We start from the raw sequence: 14,629 nt of genomic DNA, 5'->3' as shown, positions 1-14,629 counted from the left end.
TCTGCTCTCGCCCTCCCCCATCTCCCACTTTGCTTTTGAGGATTTTTGTTGAAAGGTCTGTCCGTCTGTACCGGTGCACAGCTCATACTGGTATTGGCATTGAGGCATAGTTGCGTCGGAATACTGCGAACCAAGTGATCCTGGTGATTATCAGCATCCGACAGACAGCGGCATTTCAGTCACATCCTGTCGCTTGATTGTACAGTATTTGTGTCAATGTTGCAAGTGTCGGGGTTTGTTTGTGTGTTTGTTTTTCTTCCCCGCCCACAAAGTTCACTGACTTCTTTTGTCTTTCTTATGCATGTTGTCAAACACAGCACTGCCTGCGCACAAGCTCAGTTCTGAATCGAGCCAGAAATAGCTGTGGAATCAGCTTAAGTCTTCAAAGAACACATTTTGATGTTGCAAAGGGAGCGACGGAGCCAGGGAGAGAAGAGAGAGCGAAAGCGAGATATGGGGGCAGAAGACGGCTAGTGGGAGAATAGCGCAGATCGGGTTGTTATATCCAGCTGTAAAAAAAAAGGGGGCCAAAACTTGAAGGGAAGCAGTTGCCATAGAAACTGTATGGCGCTTACTTGATTGCCCCACCCCACTCACACGCAGACTTAAGAAGCATTTTCATAAAAAAATGAACAGCAGTGGAAGAGCAGAGAATCATGGAATGGGCATTAGAACGCCGATGGATTTCTTGGGATGGCTGAAGGCAATGAAAGCCCGCTTGACAAGGTCAAGTGAACAAGTTTGCCAGTAAAAACGATCCTCCTTTATCTTGTAAGGTGATCTGGCTACGTGTCCACCGCCAAGTTGATTTAACTTCCATCTCTAATCCTTTCCAATCCATTCTTCCCTTTTTGCATCAACTGCTGTGTTTTATTACACTTTAAATAAGAAAAGCCTTCAAAGATAAAGGAGCAACGGAAGTTATCTGGCATTTTGTATTCCTGTCAGACAGTCACAACGTTTAACTCAAGATGATTTAGAACAAACATGTTTGATTCTGGTTCTCATCTTCATGGCCTGCTTTCTGTCTTCTTTGACGTTTTAATATTCTGGCTGCAAAAGTGTAAAAGCTCACGAGTAGAGACTTCAAGGTCCAGTGGATGGCTTTCCCATACGTTTGTTTCTCTGAGCCTGCAAATGTGAGCCTCTCTGTATGTAGCCTTGTGACGTAGGGCTTTGTGATATGTTATAAGAGCGTCGTTTATCCCGGGAGCTTTTCCTGTCAGCAGATGGACGGCTGCCCAGAGACTGGGAAGCTCCAAAGTTCTGAAATCAGTCGGGAGCAGAGACGCTGTTTACATCGAACGTAGACTGATCACCGAGGTCATCAAGCGTGATCCGCTTCCCCAAATTTTGCGTCATTTGTAGAGACAATCAAAGAGGATAACGAAAGAAACTCCATCACTTGTAAATGAACGAGGAATAGGAGAAGGGTCTTTGGCCGGAACATTCCGCCTCCAGAGATTTGGAGCAGACCCAAGACGAGTCTGTTAAAAGGACCTTGAGGTTGCTATTTTTTGAGAGGAGACTCAATCTAGTCTCAATCGAAAAGAAGCCTTATTAGCCCTTCAACCATATTTCAGAGAATGATTGATAGATAAAAAAGAATGGATATATATATCCTTAAGTTGGCTTTTTTTTTGGCTTTGAAGAAGACCTCACAGCACCTCACTGTGCAGTTTCATAAATATGTCCTAATTTTCAGAGTAGGACTTTTTACTTCCAACCAGGTGGTGGTGTATTTCCATTCTGTAATTAAAACAATGCAAACGGTTTCATCCTCTGTAATGGCAAACCTTGTGTCTTTTCACTTTCTACTTCATGAAATTGACTAGTGTGTTTGTTTGTCTGGATGGATGGATGGATGGATGGATGGATGGATGGATGGATGGATGGATGGATGGATGGATGGATGGATGGATGGATGGCAGCAGCAGCAGAGCCAGCGAGCGAGCGCGCGGGGCGGGGCGGGGTACCAGTCAGTCAGCGAAGATGAGGATTTAGATGAAGATGAGCGCTAGCTATCATTTTGGCTGCACTGCACTGTGGTATAAACATGATCCAAGAAAAGTGAAAACATGACACTTTGGGAGACAGGCGAGCTCGCGCTTTGAGTAAAAACGGACACATCGTCATTTTTTGTGCCACCCACCGCAAGTCTCATTTGGAGTGTTTGCCCCCGGAGCACCTTACAATTTGGCCACAGAGAGTGGACTAGTTTAGAGCAGCGAAAAGCAAGTTGAAATTGTGGCGCACCATTTTGGAGGATTTGATTATGGTGCAGGCAGACACAATTTAAGCTCTGTGTGTAAATAGAAAAGTCTAAAGTGTCCATCATTCGGGCTGGCGACCAATCCAGGGTGTATCCAAAGGCAAGACACTCTACAGCAATATATTATGGAGATAATATATTATTATTATATATTATGGAGAATATTTGCACCTACAAGATATAAGTATTTTTTTTAATCAAGTTGGTCTCCCCCTCGAGGGTCCATAGCGCATTTTTTGCACTTTTAGATTGATCAACTTAGAAACATAATCAAGACTTAAATTCAAATCTTAAATGTTACTGTTAAACGTTATATGTAAACACTAATGCTATTCATGTTGCTTTTCACTCGAACCATCTGCGCCTGCCTGAACGCGAGTCATGTTTTCTTCCTAAAAGAAATATTTCATGAAGAAATGCACACGACTAAAATAAAAGACATATTTTGGGCTTTCCCAGCTGTCTCCGAAGGCTCGTCGATCCATTGATCTCCTGTTCCGGACGTCTCTGCGTTTCGTTTCCACGCCTCCTACTTTCTTTCACCCCCATTGTGGAGAATCTCCGGCTCACACTCACACGCACACACACATAGACGCAAGCTGCAAGACCCGTTGGAGTTTGAGCTGCGGGGCCAAGATTTGGAAAGAAAAAACTTCGCTTCTACTCATGGATTTATTTGCTTCTTTTCAGACATTTCGAAGACGGGCAATGGTTCGCGTCGCCAGGCATTTCGGAGAGTCATCCGGGAGAAAAAGGCCACACGTACCCCTCTGCACAAAGTTGTAAAAAAAAAAAAAAAAAAGTAGAAGGTTCTTCTCCTCGCTCACACTCGGTGCTTGTCCGCGTTGAAGATCCCCGATCATCATGGCGAGGTGGAGCAGGCACAGCACTTGGGCTTTAACGCCGATCCCGCGCGCTCCTTTCCGGGATACGTTGCTCCGTCTTCGTGGGAGCTTGTCTGCTCGTTTATGGAGCTTTGCATTCATGTGCACGGCTCTTTCTTGGGGATATTGTCGAGCCGACACTGAGTTTTCCATTTTGGAAGAAGCACAAGTTCTGTCCGAGCAGATGAAGAAACTGTCAACGCAGGAGCTGGGAGTCTTTACTATGCAGGTAAATGCCATTTGCTTGGCTGACTGGCTGGCTGGCGTGGAAATGAAAATCTGCTACTTGTGCCACTTTCGAGTGGCTGGCTGGCTGGCTGCAATTGACACGAAGCTGGCAGAAAAGGCTTGGGTGGAGGAATGGAAGAAGAAAAAAAAGCTTGCCTTCTAAACTACTATCATAGTATAAGCGAGACAATGACGTGACAAAAACATAAGGTAGTCCCAAAACAACAAGCTCAACGCGAGCTTTCAAGTTCCTCGGGCGTGTTTATGTGGAACATCAACACTGGAGGCTCTCTTCGACCCCAGAAATCACATTTCTTAACCTTGTTGATATTTGAATTGATCAGTCAAAAGTGCCCAAAAGAACCTTCCTGTCAACATAGGTGTCAGAGGTGCGCGTCTGCGTTCCTGCGTGCGTGCGTGCGCGCGCGCGCATGTGTGAATCTCCCTTGGTAAACCAGTTTATTTTAAACAACGGTATGCGTCCGTTTGTCTTCACGTGATTCATTCAAGTCCATCTAAAATATATCATCCAGCAGAATTTCTAGCAGTGTATTAAATGATTGCATGCAATTTTACACTTTGAGATTTAAATGATATAGGTAGAAAAACTTCTCACTAGCCATGTTTTTCTGCAACCGCAATGGAAATATTTGTGAAGGCATGTCATGCACAACACAGATCGTATTAGATGGCGTACTGCTGATTCAATGTGCTTCTGTCTGAAATGTACTGTTGCCCGTCTTATTTATGTTCATTTCACCTGCAGTGCTGGCTGTTTTCTGCCTCCAAAATAAGGCCAAAAATTGAAAATGACATTTACTGCAGCGGTTCTGTTATTTGCTGTAGGGTACCCATGATATAATTGGCTTTCTCGATTTATCTCTGCTTAAACCCAAGCTGTGCATGGATCATACTGATTCAAATAAAATAAAAGGTAATTGATTTGACTGTCCTGATCAAGCGTCCCAGATTTCACGTTATCTCAGGCCTTAAATATTGAAATATATACATCGTATGTCGAATATGCAGCTGTGTATTTTTTAAATCGATGAAAAGAATTTGGTTTTAGCCGAATTGATGACTCAGTGCACAATGGAGAGGTGAGCTGCTTTGAGGATGGATTCATTGATTTAAATGGAAGAACTAATCAATAATAAATGCAGTTTTCCTCGGCGTTGGCAAATTGTCATCCTGAGCTTCTGCCCGGGAGCATCAATGTTGTTTTTCCCCGCAAAATGTGTGTTTTTGAGACGTCTGCATGTCCAATGACTTCCTCACTATCAAACTACAAAAGTATTGATTGGTTATTGCCTTGTGCATGTATAGCGGAGCTCCATTGGGTCGCCAAATGGCAGCGAGTGTGTGTGTGTGTGTGTGTGTGTGTGTGTGTGTGTGTGTGCGTGCGTGCGTGCGTGCGTGCGTGCGTGCGTGCGTGTGTGTGTGTGTGAGAGAGAGGCAGGAAGGCTGGCTGGGGGGGTGGCGGGAGAACTTCAGAGGCAGAAGAGCTCCCAGGCCCTGAACACAGAGGCGAGGCAGTGGGGGAGCCCCGGCCCCAAATGGTGTTTCATCTCTTCTGCTACCACACTGAGATGCCTTTATCCTGCCTGTGGGAGTCAGCTTTGAGGGCTTCCTCTGATCCTGGTGGCTCTTCCTTTGTCACCCCTGCGCTCCCTCACCTGAGCTCTGCCTGGGCCTCGGCTGCCTTATTTCTAATGCAGTGTGTTCCTCTTTACACGCCAACATCCTTTGCGGACTTTTGCAACATGGGTATTTTGAATGGACTTGCTTTGTGTGGTTGCTCACAATGAGCTTTTTCTTATTTTGGATGGCTTGTGGCTGAGGAACCAGAGCGCATGGCGCTGTCTTCCTGAATTGTTCCGAGAGCTTTGTTGTGGAGGCGAGAGCATCCCTTTTTAAAATGTAATGCAAGCCTTCGCTACTCCACCCTTCATTCTCTAGCAAATATGAAACTACCTAGCCGATGCTTCTGAGTCATCTTTTTCAATTTGTCCTTCACGTGCGTAATTGCTGCAGAAGAGCAGGCAGATGCTCAATAGTTTGTGGAGGGACTCTGATTTATTCTAGAAAAGGTATTCCGATGTGTTGCTATTCAAATAATATACTAAGCGTGCTTACTGTAAGCAAGTGATCAGTCAGTGTTATGTAGCTGGACATTTGCTTTGTAGTCACTGGCTGATGAATAACCTTGAGAACTTGGTCATGGATTTGGCGAAGGAAAAAAGTTTGATATAGAAAAAAAGAATGGGCTTGTTGTCATTGGCTTTATCTCAGCAATTGCGAGATTCAGTGTCCTGCGTGTTTTCCATGTGTCCGCTTGATTCATCTTCTATCTACACACACTACATATTTTCACTCTCCTAACTCATGAGAAATAATAATGTGCAATGAGAAATTCCACTTTAAAGTAGGAACTTGAATCATGTCAACGGCTTCTTCTAAGACACTTAACTAAATTCATGTCGGACTTCTTTTGGCTTTCGTAAGAAAGTTTTTACAAGTCACGGTGGATTTAGTCCTGGATTAAACAAAGTAATGTAATCTTCTGTTTCCATGTCATTAAAAGCGATCTCGCTACAGAGATCCCGAATGTTTCCGAAATGTGACGTGACATGCGCGGCGAGCGTATCAGGTGTCTCACAAACACCGACTCCAGCGCTTTTAACCCGACCAAATCTTGGACTATCGACTGATTCATTACAAAGGAAAGATTTCATTTGAAGGACCTTAATCTTCTGAGTGCTGGTAGTCTTGCTCTCCTGGCATCTTCCACTTCCAGAATCGAAGCTTGATCGTGAAAGGTGGAGGGTGTTTTGCAAAGAGAAAAATGGTTTGTTGTTTTATATTTGGGCAGCTCTTATCTGGTTGTACGATGTATAATGACAATAAAAGGCATTCTGAAGTACACACAGATGATCCTGGAATAGGGAGTCTAGGTCTTGCAGTATGGAGTTGACTGCATCATCTACAGACCATATCTGTGCAAACGTCACGCAGATAAGTCACTTGATTGAAGTCATTCCGAATGTTGATCTTCATTTGGAGCAGTGGCTTTGCTTTCCAAATTGGCTCCCAAGAGTATCCAGCCACCTAATCTTGACTAGCTTTGAATGTACCTGCAGGCTTTTTTTGCTTTGGCTACCTTTGTGCTGGTGGCCTGCATGCGGGAAGAAAGATAGTGAGAGAAAACTCTTTTTCCAAAAATGTCCGTCTGCCCCTCCACATAACAGGACTGGTTTTCATTTCAATCAAGCTGTTAATTCCTTTGCCAGTCTTCTGCGCTTCCTCTTGGCTTCTGCTGGACTGTGGTCAGGCAAGATCTCTCCCTTTTTGCTCCAGCTGTTGTGCTTTAAATCTTTCCGTCCTATTGTGGACATTGTATCTGACTCCTTTTTGATGGCTTTGCCACGTTTCTCAATTGAAGATGGCCTCGAATGGATGGATGTGTTTTTGAGCTCTTGCTTTGCCTGCTTTCCATCTGATTTGATGCTGACCTGCCCTCAAATGCCAAACCGCTGTTAAGAATCAACATTTCTATCTCTGGCTAAGATTGTTATACTTGGTCAAAATCAGATTCTCTTATCTGTTTTAGCGTAAAAGTCAGGATGGCGCTTGCTTTTCCTGCATATTTTCCCGCTCAGGTCTGTGTACTGCGACTTCTGCATTTCATTTAGCCCCACTGGGAGTGACCAGAGACCCTTAAACACACCCCTTCCTTCACTACCTTCATTGGGCGCAGCTTGAAATGAACTATCCTTGACATAATGCTAAAAAGAAAAGTGTGTGTGTGTTCTCGAGTCAAAGGGGGCAGTGAGCAAAATATCCCATTGGGAGGGCAAGGAGTGAAGAGGGACTGGTTCTCTCCCCCAGACATTAGGCTTTTTAAGTACCCCATCCCCCACAACACGCACTAGCGCTGAAGAGGCTTTGCATTCTGGATGAGGAGGTTGGACTTCCTATTGTGGAGAAGCACATCAGACTGTTTTCATGCCATTGTGTCCTTTTTTCTCCCTGCCTGTGTATGAATAAAAGCAGGGCCGTGGTAAATGGCAAGCCCAAAAACAAGGGTTTTCCAGTTCTGCGGATGTACTGTAGAGTTCTGCTCTTCGACAAAGTCCGTGTGGAGGTCCGAAAAGTGACTATTTATTGAACTTTTCGTTCATTCCCGAGGCTTGCAATCTTCTCCTATTTTGTCCTGTCATTTACACTGGAACGATTGATTTCCTGAGATCACACAGTTGAGAAGGTCAAGTAGGTCTTGACTTTGTTCATCAAAGCTTCTGCCCCCGCAGTGTCTCCCGCTTTTGCAAAACTCATGAAGTAGCCATCCAATTCATATCATACTCACTGACTGCTTGTTGTCACCACTGCTTGGGGTGTCTTATCCTTGCAGCCAGCCCAGCCCAGCCCTACATGTTGTGGGTGCTGACTACCCCCAAAGTTCCTGGAATGCTCTTAGCTTTGAATAACAGTCATCAAGACTACTTTGTTTTGTTAGAGTTGCCCACGTCATTTGAATGTCAAGTGGATTAGCTCGGAGCAGGAGGCAGTTCCTAGTTCATTGTAAAAAGTGTTTGAACATTATTTCATGAATGAATACGGAAAAACCTGTGTTGCCCTTGCAGTACATCCCAATTGAAACAGACATTGTGACGCAAATAGAAATCCTTACCTTATTTTGTCAAGCAGTAGGTGTTTGGAGACCGAAATAAATGTATTCAAGTGAGGTTGGTTGTGGTGATTCTTTGATCGTCTTCTCCAGCTGCCTCTGTCGCTTTTCCTTGTTTTGCTGTTGCATGATATGTTTGGTTACATTTCATGGCGGTGAGACAAAAATGGAAAAGGGAGAAAATAACATCTGTTCATTTTGTGGCTTGTTCCTTCACCAACATTCTTTTTTTTTTTTTAAATAACCTATGACCTACTTTCGTAAACCCCCTGCTGCTTTATATCTGGGAGTAATTATTATGAATGATTTCACATTTAGCGTCTTTTGAATGAACGATGTCTTGAATTTGATCTTTGCATCCATTTTACATTTCTGGTCTTGACACAATAGTCTGTCGGATTGTGTTCTGAGCAAGACATCCATTTCGAGGACATTCCAATGTTGGTCATCACATCAACAGGCCAGCTGTGTCCCACAATGTGAATGAGTGAAAGGACTTTTCCTCACACTCTGTGGCAATGCTCGAAGTGTGCGTCTTGTGCCGCTGCGGTATTAACGTGTCTGTTTACATTCCTTTGCATGCAGGTGCGTTGGACAGGCTTGAGTAATCGTCAGACAATGAAGAATTGGCAGGCTATTTTGATTATCATGGCGGAAGCAATGTCTTCTAGAAAGGCCGACACACGGTGTCGTATGTTTTTCAATTCATACTGCTCTTGGAGAAATGATCTGGAGAGGAAGAGGTAGGACTGGATGGCTCAGTTCATTTCTATTTTTAATCTGTCCCTCCCTCCCTTGTCCCCAACACTCGTCTTCCTGCTTTTCATTTACCAAACTGTATTTAGCACAGCTGTACACTGCGCGTGTATTTGAGGTGTTTGATTTGACTTTGTGGTTTCCTGCTGCAAGTACAACACATCCAGTGTTCTCACACAGTGTGTGTAGTTGTGTTTAGAATTAGGTCAACATCAAATACGATCAGGTTTTATCATTGGAGTTTTTTTAAGTTGTTGAATTCTGGGAAGCGTTAACTTTTCAGGCTATTGGCTTGATTTTGTGTGTACTGTTTGTGTCCATATTTTCTTGACTCACCCACCACAGCTCCCCAAGTTGCCTTCCCCGCTACACTGAGTTGCCAACACAAATTCTAGAGCCAGTTAATCATTCCCCATCTTAAAGTTTACTACGCTTCACTGTGTTCAACTTTACAGGAGCCCATTTTATTGTCTGATTGATATTGCCATTTATGATCTTCAACAGCCAAGAGGACGTCTCTTCCGCAACCCTTTGGTTTGTTTAGGATCCGCACATGGAATGAATATCAAATAAGATTTTCTTTGGAGCTATTCTGATCATCAATTATTGGGAAGGGAGAATTGTGGCTAAAATCAGGCTAATTGTTTGTGCTTGTTTGTAAAATGCTTAAACATTTCCATCATTCTTTGATTTGAATTTTCCCCCCAAAATACTCTGAAGAGGAGCAATTTCAAATTTTTAAAGTGCCTTCAGACTTCATACGTCTGGTTTTAGTGGAACCAGTGTGACCACTGAGAAGTTTATTTTCATTCTTGTACAATCTGACGTTTTATCACCATAATGGACAAGCCCAGGTATGCGACCTTGAGCTTCCTTTGGAACGTTTTCACGTTGGCTCTACTTTAGCAGCGACTTGTTACTCCCAGGATGCAAAGTGGGCCATGAAAAATTGTCCTCACAAACTGCCATCTGAAACCGCTTATTTTGAGCCTTAATCTATAGAATTTAGAAAATGGTGTCAGGTATCAAAGAAGCCCCAGAGATGACACGCCATATCACAGCAGGTTGTTGCTGGTGCGCAAGACAGACATCCACTGACGACGTAAGCAGGGAGAAGTCCCACATTCAAAATGGTAGACAGCTCCCGAGGTGCTCGACATCAGCCGGGCTAGGGGCCCATTCATACGAGGGAGGACGCCTGAGGGGGAAAACGCCAAAAATATTTCACGGCAAGTGACGGAGGCTTGAATATGGCAACATCTGAAAGCACCCTTTGGGAAAAGCTCAATACGCTCCGCTGTCGGGTTCCCATATACACGGGCCAAAACTCGGCCGGTGTACACCATACGTGTGGCGCTACCAGGAAGTCAACAAACGTTTGGCCGTCGCCACCCACAAATTGTTGCAAGACGGCCCTTTTCCCCGCCCGCGACTCTTTCTCTATGTCTTTCCTTTTCTACGCTGACCTCCCCCCAAAATGTGGGCTCCAGCTCCTGTCCCCTCTGCCCTCCTCCACCCAGCCCCAACATGTGGAAAGCGTTATTTTCTATCTGGTGGAGACGGTGAGCAAATATCCCCGGACCAGACGGAGAACTGCATCACTTGCCTGACCTCAACACTATTTTGATTGATTGATTTATTTCAGAACCATAGCACCTGACAGACTGCAACCAATTGATATATTTTTTTTCTCCAGCCAAGATACAATTTGTCCGAAATCTCTACAAACTCCAAAGTGTGTTTTCTGCTTGCTGCTGCAGTACCTTTTCTGAACCCGTTTCTCACTCGTTGTGTATTTTGGGACCACAAATGCCTCTTTCCCGTTTTCCTCTGGGAAGAGCAGGACATAAATTTTTTATATACCATGGATTCACTCTTTCGACTTTGTATCTTTTGTGTGTATGTTTTAGTTGGGGAAAGTAAGGGGAGGGGGAAAGTCACGGCACAGGGTCATAGAAAAGGGGGAGGATTGCACAGCCATCAGAGGCAAAGCTCTAACGCTGCATTCCGAGCTTCAGCTGTTTGTAGTGCAATGAGTGGCTGGGAGCAGAAAGGAAAAGGCGTACAACAAAGGAAAAAGGCAGCACCGTCAATCAGGCTGCAGTTCATTCAGTCTGCCAGTTGAATTCAAGCCAGTCTCCAGAACATTTTGCCTCAACGAATAAAGGGAACCAATGTGAATATGAGTGGGGCCACATTTTGGGTTCGGGCCCCACCAAAGTGGCATTTTCACACCAAAAAACACGGCTGAGCGATGATCAACACACCCTAAGGACAGGATTAGTGTGCTTGTGGCAGCCGCCCATGTAACTCCAGATTAATGTGGCACATAATGATATTCTGTTACGTCCTTTGTTTGCATTTCCCTCATGGTTCATACACGGTTGGATCTGCCTAGACATCTTACCCCTACTGTTTGCGTCTTCGGACTGTATTCCAGAATATATACCTACTGTAACAAGCATAATACAAGAATCCGTTTCAAGCAGAAGAGTCACCACTTGATGGTATCCCCTTGAAAGTCTGGCTAATGAAAACCAAGGCCCGATGAAAAGGATTCCATCTGAACAGCTGGGTATCTTGCTTCAACGGCTTTTTTGGAAGAAAACATAATCCCCCATATCTGCTCCACCAGAATGAGTGAAACAAGCTAGCTTTGGGGAATTCTCTTCATGTTTATGGTGAGAATTCCTCTGAACTAATCAGCTGTGGTTAGGTTAACCCCTAGGCGGAGGGATTTAAGAACTGCTTTAGTGATACAAAAGAGAGCGACCGACCGACCGCCCTGTCATCAATCCAGTAGATTGTGAACATTTGGAGCTATTGTCCCGTGAGTGCATATTCAATTTCACCCCACTTTATAGTCAATGAATCAGGCTGACATCATCGATTCTCCAAAATATGCGATGTAAATTGATTGGAGCCATTTCTTTTTTTAAACAGATTTCCAATGGAAATTCCTTCCTGAGCTTTAAGACGTGCATTAAGTGAAAAATCCGAGTTGTGTTTTTGTACTGGACGGCTGTGGACAAGTCAGTGTTTGTTTGATTGTGGGTCAGGGGAGGCCATGAGCCCACAATGACCTAAGCAACTTCAGGCCTCTCAGGTTTCAGAGGCCAGCATTCCTCTCTGGCTACACCATAGCTGTGAAAACCACAACGCAGCTCCAACAACAAACACTGGAGGCACTGGAGGGGAAAGAAAGACGGCTAATCAACAGCAGCTTCACTTTTAACCTTGTTTGTCTTTGCATGTTCCTGTTTCTCTCCTCGGTTGTTGTTTTGCACCGAGGCTGTAAATGAACAATACACTGTTTGACACTTCACCAAACATTTTGCTTACAAGCAAGAGAGCCGCATTTTTTTCTCGAGAGCTCGTGGAAGCAATGCTTCAAATTCTGCTGATGTTTAGAAAATCAGGTGACACCTTTGAATTAGCTCGGGGGAAAGGTAGTTCGTAGCCAATCATAACAATCTGCAAGGAATGGAGTTCATTCGGCGTGCAATGTCATGACTGTTCTGTGTTCCGTCTAAAAGGCTGCAGTGGAATGAGGCCATTTTTAGGCCTTGTCATGACAATAATCATATGAGGCAATGACGTTTTTGGAAAATAAGTTCCAAATATCGATCTAAGCTCACTGTTTTGTTCCCTCCCTTTTTCTTTGCAGAGGATTTTCAACTCGTTTGTGTACACGGAGAAGACATCAAATGGAGAGACAGAAGTCCAGCAGGTGAGTGACTAACAACTTCTCACAGATGGTCTGTTGCTCTTGATTCCAAATGCAAGGCACATACACATTCCTAGTCACGTTATTCAGCTGCTTTAAGGCAAGACGAGGTGATTTGAAAGGGAATTGAAATTCTGCTGCTGCTGTCACTCCCGCCGCCGCCGCCATCTCATTGGCTTTGACGTCGTGCCTGTATTTTGACACTCCTGCGTTGTCCTCAGAAACACTTACAAGTGACAGCCACGTTCATTAATAGGCAAGGTAAATGGAAACTGCAGGATTTGGGGAATATGTCATAAGCCACCATTTAAAAAGCAGACCATCATCCGTGTTGTGCTCGTTGATGTTCGCAGTCTACCAACATGCCGTGGTGTGGTGTGGCGCTCATGCGGTTTCGGCCGGCCCTGCTCATCCCTATATTAACCTCAAGCATGCGCTCGCTCTCTCCCAAATAAGAGCCAGCAGTGGCTGTGGCAGAATGTTGCCTGGCAGTCATCAAAATCGGCAGCGTAAGATTTCAAAGTGTAGATGTGCCACTGCAAATGCCCGACACACACACACACACACACACACACACACACACACACACACACACACACACACACACACACACACACACACACACTCTGGTTGGTGAGTAGAGAGGAGCAAGCAAGCACTGTTTGCAACAGTGTACCTGTAGGAATGGCTTTCTTTGTCTGCACTGAGGCAAAGTGTAACCCAAGCTTTAGCTCACATGCTCAAAGCTTCTGCTTTGTGTGGACTCGAGTCTCTTACCTCCACCCAGTCGTGGAAACACTTCCCATCTGAACACTGGCCCATTTTTCTTTTTTTTTTTTTTTTTTTATCTAAAGTTCATTGCCACTAATTGCTATGCTGCAACAGACCAGACATGACACATTTTTGGTGTTAACTTTATTGTCAGTGTGTAAGGAGGTATGTACGGGTGGAAGCGTGTTTGTGGTGCTGTGGAAGTAATTGCGGGCTGTGTTCCGCTGTCAGACTTTAATGGTTGCGTGATTAGGCGGGCCATCGGTCAGTGGGTCACTCGGCAGTTTCCTGTTCCTCTTTTCAATTACACCACTTTAGTCGGCACTGGTGCTAATTATGGAATGTGAACAAAGGGCTTTAGTTAGTGTGGAAGCCAGGGTGATTTGACCATTTATTGAGGCCGTTATTATACAGTACGCTTTGGAGCAATGTCACGAATAAAACGTGTCCTTTCGGCCAAAACCTCCATGGAAAATGACATCACAGTTGCTCGGGGCTCGGGTAACGACCAATCACGGCTCGGCCATTTTCCCGAGCCGGCGTCTGTGTGTTCAAGTCGGCCGACCGATGTAGATGGACTCGAAAGTTGCTGAGAATTGTCGTGCTTCTAACTTGACCGTCTTTCCTTTTTGCAGCTGGCCAAGAAGATTCGAGAGAAGTTCAACCGCTACCTCGACGTGGTGAACAGGAACAAACAGGTGGTGGAGGCCTCGTACACTGCCCACCTTACGTCTCCTCTCACCGCCATACAGGACTGCTGCTCCATACCGACATCTATGATGGAGTGAGTCACTGGATTATTTCACCATCGACAGTTTGAGCCCAATTTTATCTTTGAAATAATTGAAGACCCAAAAAGGCTGAAGATACACCATTCCAGCCAGGCCAGCCAGGCCAGCCGCTGTTGAAATTGAGTCAAAGGAGCAGTAGCGCTTTCACGTCTAATCTACAGTGGTGCAGCTTTCCCTTGACTGGCCGTAAGCAGTTGTTGCACTCTGATTGTTTGCATTTGCAGTGCAAACTTCACTTGCTCCAAGATCATCTCAGTCCTGTCTGGCTCAGGAGCCACTGTAGCCAAAGCATGCACATGACATTAGTGCACAGACCAGAGCTAATATTTCCATAGCGTTGACATCATTTTGCAGACAGGCAGGCTGAGGAAAAAAAATAGTAAATGGAGGAGGGCCTGCCTGCGTCGGAGTGATGTGGGAACTCATCGGGCCAGCTTGCGCATAGCGGGATGAAGTAGAGTGTGATAAGTCCAAAAACTTCAAAGCATCTTCCCTTGGGGGTGGCAAACTGCT

At 44.8% G+C, this 14,629-nt stretch overlaps 1 protein-coding gene across 1 annotated transcript in view; it reads left to right on the top strand.

Annotated features, from left to right (window-relative positions):
* The first annotated feature begins 2,830 nt into the window (after positions 1–2,830).
* cachd1 (cache domain containing 1) overlaps positions 2,831–14,629 on the top strand; it is a 28,639-nt gene continuing 16,840 nt past the window's right edge. Inside the window, exons 1-3 of the mRNA XM_085928735.1 lie at positions 2,831–3,385; positions 12,495–12,557; positions 13,961–14,109. Of these exons, the coding sequence (XP_085784861.1) occupies positions 3,137–3,385; positions 12,495–12,557; positions 13,961–14,109 (461 nt within the window). The 5' untranslated portion in view covers positions 2,831–3,136. The remainder of the gene's footprint in view (positions 3,386–12,494; positions 12,558–13,960; positions 14,110–14,629) is intronic.

The sequence above is a fragment of the Syngnathus leptorhynchus genome, chromosome 13 (assembly GCF_054491065.1).
Source record: "Syngnathus leptorhynchus isolate UIUO chromosome 13, UIUO_Slep, whole genome shotgun sequence".
NCBI lineage: Eukaryota > Metazoa > Chordata > Actinopteri > Syngnathiformes > Syngnathidae > Syngnathus > Syngnathus leptorhynchus.
Note: the sequence above shows the minus strand (reverse complement) of the source record. Positions and strands in the feature narration are given on the sequence as shown.